A 23,401-nucleotide genomic window follows, 5' to 3' on the forward strand; every position below is an offset into this window, starting at 1 on the left:
AATTCGTTCGTCGTGCGCGACGGGACATCCTTGAAGAATGTGGCTCAAGGATTCTACAGCGCTACATCCGCCCCGACATCCCCGAAGTTCCTTGGAATTCGGCATGATACCAACGGTGGAAAGGTTGGAAGTGCGAAGATTCACGGCCCTTACCCAGTCAACAGCGTTCCATCCTGGGAGGCGCCGATCAATCCAGAACCTGGAAGCTGAATCCTGGCCAGTCTTTAATACGTTGAATTTTTGGTCTGGTTTTAATGGAAGTACTACAAGCCGTTGCAGCAAAACGGGGTAATTTGTAAGACATGGTTTTACTTGTCCCTGATGTCGTAATCGTGCCCTAGATATCTTACCGGGTTGAAGTCAGTAACGTGTGAAACCTGTTGACCGCCGTTAATTGTGGATTTAGTAATGGGCACCAGAACCCCTTTCTCTCTTTTTTTTTATTAACGCATAGCACTTTGCAGGATTTACCGCCATTCCCCTGCTCTCAAAGAAGACGATGCACTTGTCAACCAGTTCTTGAAGATTCTTTTCAGACTCAGCGAGAAGAACCACATCGTCTGCAAAAGTTAGAACAGGACAACGGGTTTCGGGATTCAACGGGCAGCCAAGATCGGTGGATGTTAATTCGTTGATGAGGTCCTCTAAAACGATATATATTAAATAACATTGGGCTCATCGGATTGCCCTGTCGAACGCTTCTCTTTACAGAAACCGGAGCAGAATTTTCTTGACCTACCAGGGACGTAGTGGATGAAGATGTCAAAGTGGCCCGTATATAATTAATGTGGAGAGGAGGTAAAGCTTTCTTCATAAGTGCACTCAGTATGGCGTGGTGGGATACCGAATCAAAAGCTTTTTTTAGATCCATACTTAGGATGAAAGTGTTGAATCTGAGGGTGCCGTCCTTTCTAACGAAACCCCTCTGGTTCACATTCATCAAAACTGCGTTGGACATACGATTGGCTAGGACCCGGTGAAGGAGACGTTGGGGAGCGGAGAGCGGCACCGATGGTAATGGGCCGCCAGTTGTTCGCGTCCCTACGATTCTTACCTGGCTTTGGAATGAGAATAGTGCGCATCTCTCTCCACTCCATTGTTGGTAACCGGTCGCTATCAAGATGTTATACAGGACGGCTAAGCACCGCGTTACCGCACTGGCTGTTACACCGTCTTTTCCAGGTGCTGATTTGGGCCATCTTTTCTTCGCTTCTCTCAATTCTGCTGGGAGGACTAGAGAGAAATCGGATGCCTCATGCGGGTTCTCCGGATCTTTGGAGGCGTCGAACGGTGGTGACGGACATGGCAGACTGCATAGAGGGCCATTCTGCTGGAACGTCCAATTGCTCCCCCGGCGCTGCTAGAGCTAGGACTTTACAGGTATAGTTACTGGGGGTGAATTTACAGGAGGAAAACGTCTGTCCCTTTCTGGGGACTCAGGAACGATGGGTGATGGGGATAGGCCATAATCGCTCGCCGAAGATTCTAGGTTCCAAACCAGCCGATTATTCTCTTCGCGTTCCTGCGTGAATTTAGGGGATACCATAACCAAGACCTTATTTACTATCGATGTATCCAACTCTTCATTAATACACCTAAGATAGGAATAGGGTTGAAGCAGATTTAGCCAAAATAAAGTAATATTATTTAAATCTGTAGTACTTTAGGTATCCATAAGTACATGGTATTTCAATAAAATGTATTATTTATCTTATCTGCAGTTTAAATCCCGGAGTACTTTTGTAATTCACAGTTCAATTTTTCTATCAAAATAATTTCAACTAGGATTTAGCTGCAAAACATAAAACACTCAATTGAGTCAGTGTTATATTTGTATCATCTTTCGCCGAATCGCTAAAAACAGTATTATCGTACGCTATTCTGATGTCAGTTAAGTATAATGTTATAGTTATTTCATTTAAGTGGACAACTTTTAGAACAATGAAAGTATTGGCAATCGTGTTGATATTATTAATTTATCTACTACAGGACTTTAAAAAAATCATTGACTTTTTTTCGTTTAATGTGTATACCGAGTGACTATTAAAGTTTGTGATTTTATTTGTCAAGTTAACAACAATTCTAAATTTTATTATGGCTTACCTGATTGTCAGTTTGAAATTTATGACACAGTCAGTAAGCTGCCGTCTTCCCATCATATTTGTCAAGTGCGCTCATATCATAGGTGACAACTGTGAACTGACACACTAACATTTGCTGCCAAGAATTCAGAGTTGCCAACGCAAAAATTTACTTCAGTTATTAACAATCACCCGGTATTTTAACAGTAACGAATCGTACCATTATAGTTATAATAATAATAATAATACTATACGTTTCTTAAAATATATCATTATCTGAAATGAATTGTGCCGTATAGGTGTATAAGTACAATTATTATAGTTCATTTACACTCACCGGCATGAAAAACGGGCCAGCTAATATTTTTCTGAGTACAGTGCTCCAACGTTTTTACTGCGCATATTTTTGATGTTGTTTCTTGACCAACATATTAATTGAGTGTACTTGCACCCCACACTTTTGATGAGCTTCAGAATGTGCTTTTAAAGTAATGAGAGAATATCCAACAAGAAGAAATAAATAATTTATTTCATGGGATGCCTTGGAGAATGGCAGCAATCTTACAGGTTCGTGGGGGAAATACCCGTTAGTGACGTCATTAGTGTGTCCAATGATCATTGATTTTGCTTTTTTGGAAACTTTAGTGTTTTTTTTCAGCTTTGTTTGATTTTTGAATTTTTATCACTTTCTATTAAAATAATATATTTTTTAGTTCTTTTTGGATAAAAATATTACAATAAGCGTTGCATAACAACATCAAAGTATTACAACCGAAATCGTACTTTATTTTGCACATTTTCGGATCTTAAAAAAAAATAAGGGTGGCCCGTTTTTCGTGCCGGTGAGTGTATTTTGATAACGTGAAATTTGTAATTTTTAAATAAATAGTGCAAATAAGAACTAACACTGGACCTTAAATAAGAATGCGAAAAAATTAAATTTGTAAAACAGGACGACAGAAAAATATAAAAATTCAAAGATTATAGTTTTTTATTCTTTGAAACTCTGCTGAAGTGCTTATTAAAAAATCCATTAATTAATTTGAACACAAATGATTTTATGTACCGTTCGGTTGTTTGTTCAAATTTTTATTTAAAATATCACTATCACACACTGCTGAAATATTATTATTTTAAAGTATTGTATTAATTAAAAGGATCAGTGATAATGCCTACAAGCAACATTAATAAAAGAAATTTCTCTTTACCAGATTTCAAGCCAGCTGCCAACCTAAAAACCATCTGATTCCATTCACCTTGACAAAGTAACTAAAATATTCAATATGGCTCCTTGACAGTGACGTTTGTGTTTACATAATTGCGTGTATTCGTAATAATAAAATTGTGGCTAAAACGCCGAGAAAATCGAAACGGATAATATCTGCTCAATAATAAAATAGAAGTGCATGGATGACATCTATTGTTGCAATCTTTTATCAGATGATAATCATTATCGACGACCAATCCGAGATAAAATACTGTGAAAAATGGTATTCAGTGTAAGTTCAATTAAATATCCATAGTAAAAAAGCTGTTCCTCATGTCCTACAAAGTGTTTGGATAGTGATTGCCGTACATAACACAGTATTGTAAGTACCAATTTAATTTTTTCCTTCTGCTGCTACAATGACAGCTGACATTTTAATAGAAAGTACACTTTTGGTTTAGATCCGTTTTTGCGACCTAAATTCCAGAGACAGAGATAATGCTTTATTATCACATAGCCAAATTTTATCTTTTTACTAATAAATGGACCATCGCGACCCCACCGACAGATTTTCCTGTTACCATATTGAAGTCAAACCAACATTAATCCTATCACTTTCTCAGACGTCGTCGTAGCTTTTATTTCTAACAAGCGTATTCAAATTAGTATATTCTTAGACCTATATGGAAGAAAAATCAAAAATTTTAATTATTGAAGTGAAAGTTGTGGCTAAAGTTGGAGTTTGGTTAGGTTACATCTGCCAAACCTGCTCAGAGCCACAGAAAGTTTGCATCTTCCAGGAAGTCGCAATTTTCTGCAGCTGTGTCGGTCTTGGCAAAGCAAAAATCGAAATTTTTATTACTGAGTTTGATATGAGACTTTCAAGGACAGCAACAGTTCCAGGCTTTCCACATGTCTTGATAATCTTCGCATCCCCAAGGTTACTATTATTCATCAGTTTTATTGTAGTTGAGATAGCTATATAGATCTAAGAGAAGTTTTATTAAATCGTTGTACAAATCATGTACCTTGCTTACGAGGAAAAGAACATTATGTTTTCTATAAAGTTCTTTGCAATTTGTTTGAAATACTTTGCCATGTGGTCATGTGGAGTACTGATTAGAGACTATGTAAAATTGACAGATGTGTACAGGTGTTGGAAGTCGTAAAAATTAACCATGTAGCGTAAAGCATGGCAAAAGTTGATCTGGAATGTAGGCTAGAATGAAATACCGTTATTAGACATTTTTGTCTGTTCTCGGAAATGTTTTTGAAAAATGCTAATCATAATGTTGTTATCAGCGTTATCAACAATTCATTTAACTAGATTACATTTTTTGACATTTTTAATATTGCTAAAACCATAAATGCACTTAACTAATGTTTTGTACGATATATGGAAAGGTTGCTTTATTAAAATCGTTCTGTTTTAGATGATGTTGCCCATACTGGTATCGCCATGGGAACACCAGGCGATAAGGCGAAAATCGGAAAGGTAGTACAAGGAAGTCAGCTGGATCCAGACCAAGAAAGCGTTCCTCAAACAACAACTTCAACACCAAGCGCGTCAACTTCAATAGCCACAAGCTCTGAGAGTACCTTGATTCCGCAACTACCGCAACCAAGCACTTCAACCACAGAAATGGGGATGATCAGTAGATTACCGCAATTCGAAACATTTTCTGCCATCAACGTACATCCATCATTGCCGCAAACGGTAGTAAAACAAGAAAGCTATCCAACAAGCATGGGCGCCCTAGAACAAGCACATATCGAAGATTATTTTGCCCAGTCCAAGTATTATCCTAGCGTATCAGAAAATTTGCAATTATACCAGTCGGTCATGCCACCAAAATCAAAAACATTCCTCAGCATAAGTGAACCAGGACCATCAGGATTACAAACACAAAAATCGAAACAGAAAATGGGCGTTAAAAGAACAAAGAAGTCGTCACAAATTCAAAAAAAGGGGCATTCGTGTCCCGTGTGTCAAAAGAGCTTTGCAACCATAGATAAATTGTCGAAACACCAACAGACACATTCTGGATCATCACCCTTTCGATGCGAACATTGCAAGAAATCATTTAGTTCAAAATTTAAGTTAGTTAGGCACGTTTTAATTCATTCAGACCGCAAACCGTTTAGTTGTACAGTTTGTGAACGGACTTTTCACAGAAAGGACCATTTAAAGAATCACATCAAAGTCCACAGTCCTAGTAAGAAAGTTTATGTGTGTGAAAAACCCGATTGTAAGAAAGAGTACACCTCTCTGATGAGCTACCGAAAACATCAAGCTCTCCACGCGGCAGAGGAAGGCAGCTTGCAGTGTCAAATTTGTTCTAGTGTTTTTTCAACGAAAGAAGAGATTCTCTACCATTTAAAAATACACGCCGGAAGTCGAACAGTAAAGAATCCAAATGAAAAGAAATTCACTTGTGAGCACTGCGGACGCAAATTTTTCACGAAAAAGGACGTAAGACGGCATCTAGTTGTACATACAGGCATGCGCGATTTTTTATGCCAATTCTGCCCACAAAGGTTCGGTCGAAAGGATCATTTAGTTAGGCACATAAAAAAGTCACATTCGAAAAACGTACCGCCAGAAGACATCGAAACTGCCATTAAAAGTGAGATACCGGAAACTATCGTCAAGCCTGAGTTAGTGATGATTAAATCCGATCCGGAAATTAAAACTGAGTTTTCCGAAAGTAGTCTTTCAAATCCAGAACAATTTGATTTGTCCTTTGAGGAAGTTAGTAGCATATTACAGCAAGAACCTTTCGATCCGTTAACGCCGTTTTTAGAACCAGATTCTGAGGGTAATTTGACGTTTCTGCCCTCTACATCCTCACAAGAAGAACTGAAAGACTTGGGAAGCACCATTTTGGAGGATATAGGAGAGAGTTCAATGATTGAAGAAAGTTTAACCGACCCTGATGAGGAAATTTTAGGTCAAAGTGTTTTAAATAATCCTGAATTACAAAGACTGCTAGAACCTTCAGAAGAAAAAAATTTACCTCTGCCAGGGTTCAGTCAAACTTTCCAACCTCCCCCTCCTCCATAACATTCTAGTTACCAACTGAAATTAATATAAATTTGATTGGCAATATTTTCACTGTTTTGCTAAAAGTTACCACAGCTATGTAACTGTTCAAAACGATTTCAGCACATATGTTCTAGTCTTAAATAAATTATTGTTGTTTGTTTTCTCTGTAAATAAGTCAGGCAGCTTATTTGTGTTAATATTGCCAAAATAAAATTAAGTAAAAAGTTGTTGAGATTTATACACATTATATTAATTCAAATGTTATATTTATATAATTTGCTAAATTTATCAGTGTTTGTTGTAACAAATTGCAAGGAAAACACATTTGCATAATCAAAAGCAAACAGGAAGAAATCTGCTTGCATCACTTCGAAATTATTATTGTTATTATTAGTTGTATTTCTTTTCAAGTATTTTTCCTATTAAAAGTGTACTTATATTATTCAATCTTTCCAAATTCTATTAATATGCGATTTGTTGCAACATTATTTTGTTAGATGTAATTTTGATCTGAGAACCACTTAAAAATATGTTGTGTTGTAAATTATATTTATTTGTTAAATTGTTTCCAAAGTTATCAACGCTGGTGCTAAATCCATCTGAAAACAATTGACAATTATTGTATATTATTGTTAGATGTTACAAGAGATTAGATATTTTCCATTGTTAAATTTTTACCATTCAAGCATATCTCTGTAAAAAGTACTTTCACCACTTAACACGATCAAGTACAAAATTGGACATTTCATCGACTTTTCGCTAAATTAAATTTAATTTATTGTGCAACAGGTGTGATATCCAAGCTAGCAAAAAGTTGATGAGACACTAATTCTATCAGTCTACATTTTCCGATACTAATGAAATAATCTACCTCATTTTGCAACAATTCATTGCTGTACAATCAGCTAGTCATAGTTATAAGTCTATCTGTATGATGTTATAATATAGTTTTTTTATACATAATGTATATTACATAATATATTTTACCATGTATATAATTATTCATATGAGTCTATTTTAAAATATGTACATTTTATTTTTATACATGAAATTATAGTATTATTTATATATTCAAATTTAATTTTATTTCAAACACGAACAAAGGACACTTTGTTCTTACTAAAATAACAAAATGCTAACTTGAACTTGGAAATTAATTCCCGCCTAATTATAAAAGCGTGCAGTTCTAAAGCTAAAACTAATCAAAGTAAAAGACGACTAGTCTGGACTAGTATTGGCTGTTCTGTGTCATAACAACTTACTTAAATGTTAGTTGTACAACAGAGCGGACTTTTCCTGTTAGTATTACTATTACTAAAACGTGTTTTGATATGAAAAAAGTAAAATGTGTGTGCATTACCATTACTGCTTCACATTTTTCATAAAAGATGCCAAAGTTATGGAAATTAAACGAACATTTTTTTCTATTAAGAATTTACTTCTTCAGAATTTGTTATGCTTAGATATAAATTTTGCATCTGATTTTTCCAGTTTAATAAATAATAATTTTGCACATGGTTATATAGGCTCATACTTTTGTAGTGATGAAATTCTGATAGTAAATGATTTAAAACTCATTTATAATTTTCATTTGTTTTGTGGACAAATACTACAATACAAATAAGTAGCAAACTAAATTAAATAGCCACTTAATTTGAAATGGTTCGTTTCTACGTTAGCAAAAATATTCATTAACCTTTGCTACTTAACCAGTGTAAAACGTTTATTCTCCATTTGATGACTTCATGATCTTATCTTGCCTGACATCAACAAGATGTTTAAAGAGATAAAGGGAAGATAAAGAGTAAAATCTTACACTAATTACGCAACAAAACATTTCTAACCACGCCCCCTCCCCACTACTCATAATACTATTCCGAGAAAAGCATAGAGTAGGGCCAGCGTCATTGTTAAACACACTATCCTTATTAATATTATACTACTGCAAGAGAGATATTTACTTGATTTTTCAAATTTATCAAAGTGAGAAAACCTGCGCTCTGCTTTTCAAATCGTACGATGATTTACCTTCCTCAAACTGTTGTGTTTTAAAGAGAATCTGTTAACTGAATATATTCCTTGATAACTGATTTAAGTTAAGATTTATGGCAGCTTGGAAAAGAAAAGTAACTAAAATATAAATATGTCGTTATCTTGCAGACTGATTTCGTTGACTTGATTAATAAATTCCAGTGCAAATCGAATTTTGAAAGCAGGTTGTTTAACCGTTAACTTATTAAATTCTTAAACTAATTACTTCGAAAACTTTACCTGTTACTACAGAATTGAAATATAATGTAAGTCCAGCAAGGTGCGAACTTATAGTCGACACAAAAAACAAGTATTTTCACAAAAAAAAATGGTACCATAAAACATAACAGGGACGTTTTTAATATGGTACTAAAATACAAAAACTAGTACTTACCCTCCTGGTGTCCATTTTTTAAAAAGCAAATGCACTTTTATTGGTAAGATAATCTTAGTTTGCACTAAACGTCCTAGCTAAATTTTGGTAACATATGAAGGGAATGTGTATTGTGTGTTGCCTAAACCTACAATTTAATCACAATTTCTAATTACTAGAAAAAATAAATGTTTATTACTATTTTTCGTTCTCTATTAAAAAAATAAGTAAATAAAGGACACGTATTCAATGCTGTTGAAAGAATAAGCGCTTAGACCATTGGATTAGACCGTGGATTAGACCCAGGCTTAGATTTAAACTTGTTTTGTTTTCTGTTTTTTTGACATTTTATCCGGACTTGTATCGTTGTCCTCACAATGTTAAATTATGTTAAAACTGTATTTATAATTTTTTAATATTATACAAATAATTCGAAAGTGCGTTTCGAATTTTTTTCTGGTGTAGAAGGCGACCTTGTCGACCACAGACAAGTTGACACTCCTCTTCCCAATTTTTGGCAAACAATAGCTAAAACATCGAAAATGTTTCGTTTGAAGGTAAAAGTTCTTGTTTACTTTATTATTTAGTGCATCTTTTTTAAAAGTAGCCATAGGGATTCCCATGTTAAATTTTAGACCCCATATAACTTAAGTTAACATAATATGTTAACTTTTGTTAGAGTGAAAACCCAGAGATGAGAAAATAACCACACTGGGTTCTACTTTAATTTTCACTACCACTTTTTGCAGTAATTTGCTAATTTGTGCTTTAAAAAATAAAAATTTGATTAAAAAAGTTTGGTACATCATAGACGGTTTTGACTTATCATTTTAACTTGTCATTTTTGACAGCATAATTTTGATTTAATCATTAAATACCTTAATTGCAGTTTTTAGAAAAGAAACAGAATGATGGAATGCAAACATAAATGAAGATAATAAAATATAATTTCACTGAAATTGCGTTTTTAATGTCCAAGATCGAAAAAACCTGTTTATAAATCTGCCACAAAATTTTCAAAATGTGCTTTTGCCGGATATGGAACGATGTGAGAATGCTGCAGCAAAATTTTGCGGAGTTTCTCTGTTGTCGATAAGGCTTTAATGTGTCCATCAGTGACCATTTCTACTTTTTCTTTAATTGTGTACTACGGCATGTTAACGAATTTCGGTCACTAAAAACCAGTAATTGAACGAGTAATCAAAGTTTAGAAACGTCAGGTAAATGTCTGTTTTTTCATGGCTGCCTATAATATTAGCGACAAAAATATCCAAATATTTTATTTTTTTTAAGAAATATCCTTTAATTTAAAACATTATTTTTAATAAAATCGACAAAAGATAACCCAAATTACATCCAGTAAAAATTTCAGCTCTGAATCTTTACTCAAACATAAGTTAACATGGGAATCCCTATGGCCACTTTTAAAAAGATGCACTGTATACAGTGGTTGTGGCCACTTGTCAATGCGCTTAATTTTAAATCCTTTACAGTTTCTGTAAGGTTGGTATGTAATATCAAATAGTAACTTTCGCTTTAGAATGATTGGTCATGTTCAGAGACTTTAAATATGTATAGACTGGCTATGTGGCCTAAACTAAAATTTGAAGTCGGCACTCGCCATATAAATCGCGCCAAATTTAAAATCTCAACAAGTTCAAAGTTATAAAAACACGATCTTAACAAGTTTATTTGGAAAAGTAAGGTGTTGCCGATGAAATGAAATACCTTTTTGGCCACGACTTTTTTGTTTCGAATTACGATACCACCGTACAGCACAGCTTACTGGCATTTTCGTTCAAAGTTTACTTAATTTATTAAGTACTATCATAACAAACGTAAATACATACATAAAAAAACAACAAATACCAGCCACACGCAGCATCCAACAAACAGACTTTGCTACTTCTGTTAACGAAAACTTAAAAACAGAACTGGGATAGTTCCGGTTATAGGTTAAGTTGGGTCAGGATTGAGGATTGACAGAAAGGGACCAGCAATGGCGGCGTTTCATGTGCACGCCACTGCTTCAACAAAATACACTAGAATTTAGGGTGATATCCGGTCTATACATATTTAAAGTCTCTGGTAATGTTGCGTAAAACGTCAAACGTGCAGACATTTAGGCTGTGCATTTAGGTTATGTCCCTGTAAACAAAGTGGGCGAGGGCGACCCTCCACGAAAAGACTGTCTCGTGTGTGATTTTTTTTAATTACTAGTAGTGTAATTGGTAAGTAAGTAAAAACCGTCGTCAGAACGTTTTTTGATAGTGAAATAAGTTTTAGAACAATGGGTTTATTAACCGACCCAAGTGCCGGTCAGGGCAAGGTAACGAAGGCGCTGGTAAAATTGTATGTAAAATTGTGTGCATTACTATATTTGGCTGGAATAGGGTGGTTTTGCTCCCTCGCATACACCCCGATGAATACAGGAACATATTTTTCTGAAAATGCCCTTTTACCAGGTCTAGTCAAATCCGAATTTCGAGAAGATGGAACAGCAAAATTCTACCATGAAGAACTTTTGGATGAAATGAAGAAATATGATGACGGAATTCCATATCCGTGGTTATTAGCAAAAATGAAGCAAATAGGGTTGTACACGTACACTCATAACTTCACATTGCATTATCCACTTGGAAGAGCACAAGTAATGTTATTGCTAGTGATAAAAACGTACGTTATACTACTTATTTGTTCTAGAAATTCACCGGAAAAAATGTTTATGGAATAGTTAGAGCACCGAGAGGCTCAAGTACTGAAACTTTAGTACTGAGTGTCCCATATCGCCCTCCTGTGAGTGTGCATTCAACAACGGCCCCATCTATTGCTGTAATGTTAGCATTTGCAAAATTTGCAAGAAGTATGTCAACTATTTAATTAATAAATTAATTATTATTAACTTTTAATTCCAGAACAAAATTACTGGGCCAAAGATATCATATTTCTAATCACTGAACATGAGCAGCTTGGTATGCAAGCATGGCTCGAAGCCTACCATGGCGTAACCTGTGGAAATGAGTTTACTTTAGACCACGGTACCATCCGAGGACGTGCGGGAGCTATACAGGCTGCCATTAATCTAGAACTGCATGAACCCATGCTTACTCAAGTTGATATTAAAGTTGAAGGCTTAAATGGGCAACTACCTAACTTAGATTTATTTAATTTAGCCGCAAAGATGCTTTTGAAAGAAAGCTTGCCACACACGTTTAAAAATCGACAGAATAAAAATTTACGCAATCCAGTAAGAGATTGGTACTACTCATTCCAAACATTAATGGCTATGGTTGCAACACAAGCCACTGGGGTAATTTAGATTTTTCTGAGTTTAATATTTTTTTTACTTTTGTTTTATTACAGATACCTAATGGCAATCATGGACTGTATCACAGATTTGGGATACAAGCACTGACACTTGAAAGTTCAGACTTGAGGGGTGGTAATAAGGCAGGCTTTTTGGTTATAGGTCGCATTATTGAGGGAATTTTTCGAAGTTTAAACAATCTCTTGGAACGTTTCCATCAAAGTTATTTCTTTTATTTGTTACCGTCGTCGGAAAGATTTATTTCAATTGGTAAGAATATTTTGAAACACTCAATTGACACATAAGTATTTTTTTTTTTCACTAAATCAGAGATTTTTGTGAAATTTTATTATGATTGTAATATTAAAAGTGCAACATGTGAGAAAAATTGGTAGTCAGCCTATAGTCTGTTAAACAAACTTTCGATATGTTACTGAGAACTAGTTTTTACAAAGAAAAAGTAATATTTATTAGATTATAACTTCAATTATTTGAAATTTCACTAGTGTAAATGTCAGTGTTGTCAATAGTAATGTGTAAATATGGTTTCTGGTGACATTTGTGAGGTCATGGACATAATAGTGACTAGTGTCATTGTTAGCTGCCGTCAGTCACTTATTTTCAGTTTCTTAATTATTTATGAATGAATGAAAAGTAAAATCAGTAATAGGAAACAAAATTATGCTACCAACACCACCTCATTCAAATTACCAAATGAGTTGCAGATTCTGTACCGCATTGCCAACCTAAACTGTACCCGAACTGGGCACGTGCGACCCGTGTCGACTACAGCTGATTTATTTTTAAGCTGTATAGTTTTGATTATGGATTGATGACTAATATCTTATAATTGGTTTACGTATGTATCAACGATTCACATCTGGTTTACGGAATTTAGATGATTTGATCTTTGATTCTGTCAAAAATATTTACGGGGTCACTGGTTGAGCCAGTTTTACATTTTTTGAATTTGGAGTTAATCAAGGTGAAAATTTAAGACAAAAAATATGGATTATAACAGTAATGAGCTATATTGTGATAAATATTTTGAAATTGATAGAAAAATTTAAATGATTGCAGAAAAAAGTGGTGATTAATTGTAGTAGCGCAAAACTAGATGGATAAGCTATAGATGAAAATTAGAAAGTAAAGAGACCTATTTTTTTATCATTCAACTAACCGTATATATCTATTCGTTGTAACATAAAAATAAAATTTTTATTTTTTTGGCTTAACGGATAAATTGAACTTATAATAATAATAATTTTAATAGTAATAATAATTTTATTGTCCAACAGGTTTCCCTAGTGACAGGACAAATTTAAATAATTACTTACATGAATAACCAACACAAAAATTATAAAAATAACAAAAACATAATTCCAAGTATAAACTAATTTGAATAAAATATATCAGTTACAAACTTATCTGTTGTGTCCTAAAATTGTTATAAATGCTTGTGTAATTTATTATGTAAAATGTAAAGTTAACGGTTTTTTGAAAAAGTGTTCGAAACCTAAATGTAAAATAAATTTGTAATACCGGGCGGCTGGAAAATGGGGGATTAACTCTCCGCTAAGCTCTTAACAATCACGTGGTGAGTCTGGGAAAAATAGTAAAAAAATCCTTCTCACATTTTGGTGGAGTTATAATGATTTTAAAATTGGTTCTTTTGCTATGTTTAACAACTAAACTCATTCATTATCAGAATAACTAGTAATAAAACTTTTAGTTAATATTTTTCGTGCCCATGACCCTGTTTAATTACCATTTCAGTTAAAATGTACAAAGATATGGTTGTGTTGTTTTTGTAATAATTTAATAAAATTCCATTGGGCAACAATGTTTGCTCGACATAAAACGAAGGTACAAATCAGCAAAAATTGAGTAAGCAGTTAAAAATATTTGACGTATTAAAAATTGTCAAAGGTTTCAAAACTCTACGTTTAATATGTTCGAAGTTAATTTTAGGTAAATTTTGGGATAAATTTACAGAAATCTGGTGTTTTGTTGCTAGATGAACTTGAAAAAAATCTTTTGAGATTTTAGTGTTTTATTTTTTACGAATTTGAAAAAGCCTTGAGTGCCGCAGTGTTTTTTTTTTAATTCGGGAGACTGTTGGATACCCATGGTGTTTTATTTTGGGAGCCCATGGAGATTGTTTTTGTAAATTATTTAAAACAATTTTAGGGAACTTTGGTGTTCTATTTTTGGAAAATTCTGACCTAACCTGTTTTTGAGTTAATTTTGGGACCCCGTGTTTTTTTTTTTTGGAAAAAATTTAAATCAAATCTTGCTGTTCTAGATATTCCTGTTTGGAAAAAATTTGCAAGTGCTTTGGAACCTCTAGTGTCTTCTTATAATAAATTAATTAAATTTCTTAGAGGGTACGTCATTTAGTAAAATCTGTCTTATTTTAGTAGATACTAGCCCCGCCCAGCCGTTCTCTATTTGCTTAGCGGGTATGTCATTTTCGAAAATTGATCTTACTTTAGCAGGCACTGACTTCCTCTATTTTAGAGAGATCTCATTTGCCAAAATCAGTCATATTTTAGCACCTACTAGCCCCGCCCACCCACCCTTTCAATTCTCAGAGGGTACGTCATTTGCCAAAATAAATTTATATCTTAGCTATCATCTCTCTTTTCTTAGAGGCTATGTCATTTGCCAAAATCAGTTTTATCTTAGCAGGTACTGATGACGAACTTTTACAAAAAATGATCAAAATTTGGAAACATTACGAGCTTACTTATATGCACAAGGCAGGAATTTTGAGCATCTTCTGTACTTACATACACAGAATTACGTTTTTTTCGTAATCTACATGATAAAGATTTTTTTTTGTTATTTTTTTGGGATTCCCAAAACTCCCGTACATAACGTACTGAAGAGTTAATCCGCCATTTTCCATACACCCGGTATAGCTCGAATAAAGCGTTAAGACTTTCACAGGTAGATATCACTGTTTAATTTTGTCAAAAAGCACAAACAAAAAATTGAAAGAAATTTTGAAAAAGTTGTATGATCGTCAAATTAAGGATCTTGTTATGGAATTTTATTTATTCGGACAGGGGGAATAAGTTAGAAAAGTTGATTTTTTGCTAGATTTTCGTAGTTACTTTATAATATTGTTTTTAACATAGGTAAGCCTGCAAAAAAACGTAAACATTTTAAATTTCACATTCTCACCTGTCAATGCTGCTTTACACGCAATATTACACACAAATAGTGAACGATATCGAATGTGCCGAATTTTAAGATAAATTCAATCATGCCATTTTACCGATAAAGTTTATTTATTTCTGACTGTTGCTTCAATCTATCAAAAGCATACACCGAAATGTCGAGTGGTATTTTAAACCGATGGAAATGTGATCGTATTTATCGATAATGATCAGAGCCTACCAAATATACAGGGAACATTTGCTGCGAGTATCAGCTATGTAACTTCAGAAAAGCACACATTTTTTATGGTGTGTGGCGGCACAATAACACGTCGGTAAGCAGAGAAAGATAAGTGGCCTCGTGGTCTAGTGGTTAGGATGCTTGCCCGGAGAGCGACAGGCGTGAGGTTCGAATCCCACCGAGGCACAACATTTTTCTCTGCTTACCTACATGGTGTATTACTTAAAAATTTGGCAGATATAAAACTACTGTACTGATTGCTTTGAAATTTTGGCTATACTAACCAAAATCTCATGTCTTCCAAAGAATTATGTTGACTTACAACTTACAACACATGCATTAATTTATTAGATATACCGTGTAATTTTTTAAATTTCTGCTTTAGTTGCGTATTATGACGAGTACGTCAGCAGTGCAATTGAAACGGCTGACGGAAGCATCATGGCCAACTAGAGCAGAAATAAAAAAAATCACCCGATATGTATTTATTGCTGTAACGTTTATTGCCCAAAAGACCGAAAACACAAAAAAATTGAAAAGTTAGCATTAGCTAGATAAACCTAAACTAAATAGTTTATTTCTAGAAAAAAGTGAATAACTTCATCTGGAAAAAATATGCCTTAGTTTTTTTTAAATTGTTTACAGGGCATACTAAAAAATAGGGATGCATTAAATCACAAGTACAGACTCATATTATTTTGCATATCTTAGATATAATCTATTCAACAAAACGTTTGTAAGATTTCAAAGCATTCGGATTTGTAGTTTCTAAGTTAAATTGTAAACTGTTGTTACAATAGCATTTATCATGCAAAATTTCGAGGCAACGTCGTCAAATTATTGGTGGATCGATGATCACACAAATTTTGTTTAGTATTTTACCATCTACAGTCTACACCATGTTGCTAAGTTATACCTATAAATTTTGGCAATTAGTCTAATTCGGAGATTACAGGTGTAGTAAATATTGTCACAGACGATAGACGACAGACTAGAAGGAAACGGGACACCTATTTTTACATTTCCAAGGAGTCATGAAACGTCGAGAACACATGAAAGCGGCCATTCGGCGGTGGACCCTAATACTTCTTTACCCTTGGGTAAAAAAGTAATGCAAAGTTGTTTGATTTTACCCTCGTCGCCTTTGAAACACAACTGATGTTACATTTGGTGCGCTTGTAAACGAGAGCGTAGTATTTGTTAATTAATATTTAATTTGCAAAAGTCTATTAAATTATGCGCTTGGTCATTAAAAGTTTCGTTTTTGCATAATAAATGAACCTTGCTGATGTTACAAATCGATGCTGAATACAGTTTGAACACCCGTAGGTACTTCAGGACCAGATTATCAACTTCGATCATATAGTGCGTGAAGTTACATGCAATATTATCTGCCGTTTCGTGTGAATTTATCGGGGATCGTAATTCGAAGAAATCCCCAAAATGACCGATTAATTTGTTTGTAATCTTAATTCTGAAAATTTGAATTTTATATTAAAAAAAAAATGGGTTAAACAAAGATATATAACCTTGATAAAATGTTATTGAAAGGTGTTGTAATTTACGGAGTTAATAGTTGTTTCTGTTTTTAGATAACTATCTATAGAGATACAATATGTATTTGTGTTAGGAATACATTTGATCACTTGTCATAAAAATAGAACATATGTGTGGGTGTATGTGTGCGTATGAGTGTGTGATTTTTATGCAAACACTGTGTTGCAAGTAATGTGATTAAGTAGTTTAGAGTATCTGTTCGACGTGATGAATTGTGATTTTAGGTCTGTATATGCCAGCTATTTGCTTGATTGCCGGAGCTCTATTTATCAAGGCCTGCGCGAAGTGGTGCCAGCTCCAAGAAAATCAAACCCAGAAAGAGTTCCCGGAACCTAAAAATAAGACGCTTAAAGAAAAAGAGAAAGTCAATGGCACAAAACCTGACGACATGTCAAAATTTTGGGCGGAGATGGATGAAAAATATAAAGTGGCGCTCAAAACCTACAAACCCTTAGATCCCGATTCCATTAATTTTATTCCCATCCTCTTTGTCTTCCTAATGACTCACGTCATAGGAGTTTTAATAATGAATAGTCCTCAACTAATCACTTTTCTCGGCGGGCAATATAATTATTCAACCGAAATTTCTCTCTTTTACGGCTTTACGGCTATATCCCTTGTATTATTAATAATTCCGCTTTTTATTCCTTTTAAGGGATGTGAAAAGAGTATGTCCACGTTAAATATTTTATCGCTGTTAGAATTAGGCACCACTTTAATTTGTATTTCGATGAATAATTTCTCGCTGGCATTATATTGCGGTGCAATATATGTTCCTTTCGCGTTGATTATTGGAATTTCGCGGTGGATGTGGACGGCCGCCATTAAAAAAATTATTTGGTTACTAACTCACCCTCTGTTTGTTTTGGTGGCCACTGTTTTGACGTACACGTACGTGGTGTTTCCGGGTGAAAAATTTGAGGATAATTTTTACAGAGGATTAGCGGCGACGCAGCAAGCCATTGTTTTCAGTGTAGTAGACTCGATGATTTATGGAAATTGGTTGTTTAGTGTTATTACTAGTATCTTCATACCCAACTGGTTGTGTTTCTGGATTGTTGCATTCGCGAAAGTTCAAACAAAGGATAACATTCCAAAGAAAAAATTAGATTAATTTTCATGTATAATAGGTTCCCCTTTTTTAATAAAATTTGCCTTTTATCAGAATGACGTATGAGATTATACGCGCCATTAAACATTTCTAACAGATTTATTAAGTTTCAAATACAAAACTGTGTGTAAAGTAAACTTTATAAAACCTTGACACATTTCACTTGTAGTAGTAAATGAGTGAAGTCGGGTGTTTATAAAGATTAATTTTACCGCCTTTCACGTCATCTGCCGATGCCATTAATGTCTGAATTTTCAGACTTACCTATCTTCATTTTTTGTGTGTGCGTGTGTAGGAGCACGCGTAAACATTGAATACATCTAGAGCATGTCAGTAATTTCATATAGTAACATCTATTACTATTTGTCTCTTTACTTGTAACGAGGTACTTGTTTTTTATACATTTGTAAATATAATTTAAACATAAACTGATTTAAGTAATGTCTTGTGTGATGGTCATCTGGTCGACAATAGCGATTTAAGTGTACACCAAAATATGTATAATAGTGATCAACCAATAAAGCGTACGTAAAAAATGAGTTGTTTTTATTTTAAAATACTGTTAGTAAATTTACAATTCATTGTGTGTGTAAGGAGTGAGTGAAATTGTGTATAATGTTAGTTAAATACGATTCGCGAACCAATTGCACATAAAGATCCTCCTGCCATTTTAAGCTACTTGAGGTTTAAAAATTACAAATGTTAGAAATAAGCTACGGTTTCATATTGAACCTTGAACACTTTCTTTGCTAAAAAATTCTAGAAAATTGGCACACCTTTAGTTTCTAACTTTTTTCTATTTCTACCGAGATAATGAAATATCGAGAAGCGCGCGCGCTTAGTGCCCCACCCTGTATAATTGCATTATTTATAATTTTTTTTCAAATTTCCTTGTACTTAATTCTAAAAACACGAAGTGTATGGAGAAAATATACAGGATATAAGTGGACATTTCAAATGAAACACGTTGCAAAATCCTGAGATGACGTCATCAAGTTTCTGGACTGAATGAAGAGATACATTTTTATTAGCGATTTACCAGGTGCAAGATAACTCTAAAGCGTCTGGAAAATGTCAAATTTTGCCATTTATAAAGTAAACTGTACACTTTTTTTTTTGTATAATTGCATGTTAAAAATAAGCAGACTGGATTATAATCAACCACAAGTGTACAAGTTTACAATGTTTTATACAAGAAACAGGATTTATTTAGCCAAATTTGATATGACCACATTTTTGTTGGGAATAATCAGACAAATTTTGGTTAATGTTTTAGCATTTGCACGATGATCTTCACAATTTCTTCAGTAATTTTGGAGATAACATGGTTAGTAGCCATCAGATAGACAGAAACGAAGAGAAAGCATGAAATTCGCCACGCTTCAGACGTAAAAATATTTAAGAAGCGACGAACGATAATGTAATTTCAACCTTCTGTTTTACAATTTATTACCCAAGTAAAAACAAGCGATACATTTTTTTCTGTTTCATAAGTAGATTGTTATATTCCCCATTTATTAATTTAAAATGTAAGATATTTTGGATGTAAAAATTTTAAAACTCAATAACTCAATTTCGACGGTGTTTGAGCAATTGTGGCTTTTTTACGACGCTGTCGGAAAATTGATTAAATTTTATGATATGTTGGCTCAGATTTTTTAATTAAAATATGAAGAGCCAAAAATTGCCATCGTTGATAAAATGTTTCTGTCACAATTATTACGCAAAATATGTATATAACGTCGGAGGATCAGACCCGAGTTATAAGAAAACTGCCTACTCATATTCATCCAATATCGTTCAGAATTTAACTTGGTAAGACACCTGCGGGAGCCCAATAAATTTTAAACATGTTCTAAAAATGAGAATCACCAGTTGTGCAAATTACCAATGTTCAAAACATTATTTTGTACAAATATTTGGAAAATTGTGTAAATGTTATAAAATTATTATAAAATATATAAGTTGGTATGGAGGTTTTGTTGTAGACATTTTATAAATATTTTGTAATGAAATAAATTGGGGTAATATGAATATGTTTTGGGCCCCCTTTAAGTAATTTGATAAATCTGTATAAATGTCTGAGATTCTTTATCAAGTACTTAAGTATTTTATTGTCATAGTGACAGTGGATAAATTTACGTACCACCCTAAGCTTGTAAACAAATTAAGATTAAATTATTTTATCTAGTTATAACTTATTATTATCGCTATTATTATTTTTGCGATTATTAAAGTCACGCACGTAAAAAATAAAGTTTCCAATTTTATACGATTCGTTTTCCGCTAAAAGAAAAATATGAGTCCAATTATTTTCAAAACTAACTTCTTGTTAAATTTCGCACGCTCGTTTTTCGTAACGCACGCATTTTCTTTTAATATCATTATTTTTTCTTCCAGAAGCAATAAGACAAAATAAATGGAAATCAAACAATCCGAATAATAGATGTTGAGCAAAATAAATCCTCAAATGATTCTAACGCTTGTTTCAGACCTACGCAGAACTCCAAGTTTTTTCTGCGTAACGTCATTATTCACTGTTTTTGTTTATGGTTTGATTTGTTGAGACATGCCGATGCTTTGTAAGATTTATTACCACAAAAAGACACACCTGCGATTGTTATTAACACAGAACAATTGGAACAGGCTATCTGTAATAAAATCTTGGGAATACTGGTTTATTTGAGATCGAGCGCTACAAAAAAGTTTTGCTTACGGTGGACTTCGGTCAAAAATCGAATATGACGGTCTTTATTGCATTACGGATCGAAACAAAGTTTTCACCGCTGCGGTCTTTGTACTGCAACAAAAGTTTCATTTATTCTGTATTATATTTAATACTTATTTAATTTATCAATTTTATTTGGATTTTTTAATTTTTTGCAAGGTAAACGCTATTTAAATTTTATAAAATAACATACTCCTGTACTTGTGGTTTATGAGTCCGCCTTGATTTTTAACCATAAGCATCTAGATTTTCACAGTTCGTGTCAAATACCTCTGGCCAATTTTATACTCTGCATTAGTAAATCATTATTGTGTCATTGGTAAATAATCCAATGCATGTGTTAGATCTGTCATTCATGCGCAAAGAAATGTTGTTCCAGCCAGTGTCATTGATTTCTTTAATTTATGTTGTTTAAATTTTAATTTTGTCATTTCGTGGTTGGATGAGAACAGTATGTTATAGTTATTTATGTATTAAGGGCATAATCAGGGAGATTGTGGCACGAGGGAATGTTTAAAGCCCGACGAAGGAGGGCTTTTAATTTCCCGAGTGCCACAATCGACAATTATGCACGTGGTACATACAACGTTTTATTCTATTTTAGTTTCTAAACTATTTTTAACGAAATATTGAGTATTTTCGGCAAGAATGTGTGAATTGTGCCGATGCGAATTTTAATACATAGCTGGCTATTATTTTGATGTTGTTATGGATACCACGTTGATTATTTGATAATTCGTTTTTCAAAATGTAAATTAAAGAAGTGGAAAACCTTTATTCAAACGAAAGTTTAGAAGAATTTGAAGTCGGTCAGGTAATGATTTGATAAAATATTATTTTTCTAACTTAAGAAAAACGTTGAATATCGAAGCGTGTTTGAATAATTAATTGATTAGTGTAAATGAACAATCAATTGTTGCTTAGCAATTTTTGACAGATTTGTGCTAAAAAGGCCAATTTAAGCCCGCATTTGGGTGCTTATAAATAAGATTATGGTTCTAAAATAGAATAAACGATTTAATTCTACTCACGGCAGTTAATATTAATGTAGAGCCATTACCTCTTTAGATTTTAACCTTTAAAAGTGGAAAGTTTTAAGCGGAAGCGAGGTCTACGTAGGTAAAGAAAAAATTAATCATTTAGCCGACGTTGTCAATAATTTGCAGATCATTAGGTACCTTTTTTAAACCCCGATATAAATTCTCGGCATATTTTGTTAAATTAGTAAAGGAGTTGGGAGCTTATAAAGATGGATTTTACAGCTCATTAAATCGGCTAAATAGTTAATTTTGAAAGGCTTTTTTCCATTTTTCAAGACTTGAAGACGCTTCATTACACATCGAAGTTAACACCTTAAGTGTAATTAATAGCACTTAAAGCAGTCGTGTTTTTCATCTTAGCACAGTTAAAGAGCGTCTAATTAGAATATAGTATTTTAGCAGGAGAGGCTACTTTAAGGACGGGTAAAAACTAAATTGAAAATAATTACAGCAGCCACTCGTAAAATTAAATAAAATACCGGCCAGGTTTCACTTCCGAAAGCGGGAAGCAATTTTTTTGCGGCTTCGTTGTGAGTATCGATCTTTTTTATTCTAGATGAAATTAGAAGAATCCAAAAAAATGCAAATTGCCATATTGCGGTTCATAAAGAAAGCGTTATTAAGCGATATATTTTGGGTGGAAACACGACTGTTCATGTTGATCATTAATCATAAGTACAATGTAAATAGAGAAGAGTGAACAAAAGGAGCGTAAATTATGTTTGGTTTTCGGGAGAGGACGAGAAAATTAAAACTATTTTTCTTCGACATCGAGGAGGTTAGTTATAAAGGTGAAATAGTCTGGTGCGCGGTGAGTTATGAGAAATGCTCGGCGGTTTTTGCGATTGCCCCATATATCGATTCTCACCTAGTGCCAGGCATTGTTCCTGCAGGAATACGAGCAATACGATAATCACTTCGATGGGAATTTCCATCAAAGTATAATAATAATAATAATAATAATAATAATCACCAGACAATTATTTGTAAATAATACAACCGTCTGCTGAAGGTCTTGTTGACGACGGCAAACAGTCTGTTTGTATGTGAAAGCAGGTGGAAACAAACATCGCTGACAATAGCGGAACTCCATATTGAAGACAATAGCCTCTCAACACTGAATTCCTAGACGTCAAGTATGCTGTAAGACATGCATAAACGACCGGTCAAATACGAATGCATTTGCAACCCGGATGACTGCAATCTGCATTCTGTTAGTTGAAATTAGGAAAGCAGTTTTTGCGAATGGGAGGAATGTGAAACGCTTTGTGTCAAGAATGTGAGCGGCCATTCCCATACAAAGTGTCCCCTTGCACACAATAAGACTGATATTATTTTATGCTGAATTATTCTTATTAAATTCTAGAAGGGGATGAAGCATGTTGCTCCGTTTTACTGCATTTATAAAAAAAACACTGCAGAGAGCTTAAGGACAAAGTTATGCAAATTTACATTCACTAGTTGCATCTATGCAGATATAGTGCAAAGGTACAATAAATGCTTGCATGTCGTCAT

The 23,401-nt window shown here is 33.7% G+C and overlaps 2 protein-coding genes across 3 annotated transcripts; both read left to right on the top strand.

The window, feature by feature from the left end:
- The first annotated feature begins 3,372 nt into the window (after nt 1-3,372).
- LOC135134231 (zinc finger protein PLAG1-like) lies at nt 3,373-7,410 on the top strand. Of its 2 annotated transcripts, none has more exons than XM_064062860.1 (2): nt 3,373-3,670; nt 4,722-7,410. In XM_064062860.1, exon 2 carries the CDS (start codon nt 4,748-4,750, stop codon nt 6,350-6,352), a length of 1,605 nt encoding a protein of 534 aa, XP_063918930.1. In that variant the 5' UTR covers nt 3,373-3,670; nt 4,722-4,747; the 3' UTR covers nt 6,353-7,410. The 2 variants fall into 2 exon arrangements, with proteins under 2 accessions (XP_063918930.1, XP_063918931.1); XM_064062861.1 differs by lacking the exon at nt 3,373-3,670 and adding an exon at nt 3,726-4,228.
- Nucleotides 7,411-10,774: 3,364 nt separating this feature from the next.
- On the top strand, nt 10,775-18,640 carry LOC135134137 (glycosylphosphatidylinositol anchor attachment 1 protein). Its single transcript, XM_064062753.1, has 6 exons — nt 10,775-10,969; nt 11,019-11,388; nt 11,442-11,601; nt 11,654-12,048; nt 12,102-12,315; nt 17,232-18,640. The coding sequence occupies exons 2-6, from the start codon at nt 11,029-11,031 to the stop codon at nt 18,119-18,121; spliced, it is 2,019 nt and encodes a 672-aa protein (XP_063918823.1). The 5' UTR covers nt 10,775-10,969; nt 11,019-11,028; the 3' UTR covers nt 18,122-18,640.
- The last annotated feature ends 4,761 nt before the right edge of the window (nt 18,641-23,401 follow it).

The sequence above is a fragment of the Zophobas morio genome, unplaced genomic scaffold (assembly GCF_036711695.1).
Source record: "Zophobas morio isolate AGI-343-1 ecotype UQ-CSIRO unplaced genomic scaffold, CSIRO_AGI_Zmor_V1 ptg000023l, whole genome shotgun sequence".
In the NCBI taxonomy this organism is placed as follows: domain Eukaryota; kingdom Metazoa; phylum Arthropoda; class Insecta; order Coleoptera; family Tenebrionidae; genus Zophobas; species Zophobas morio.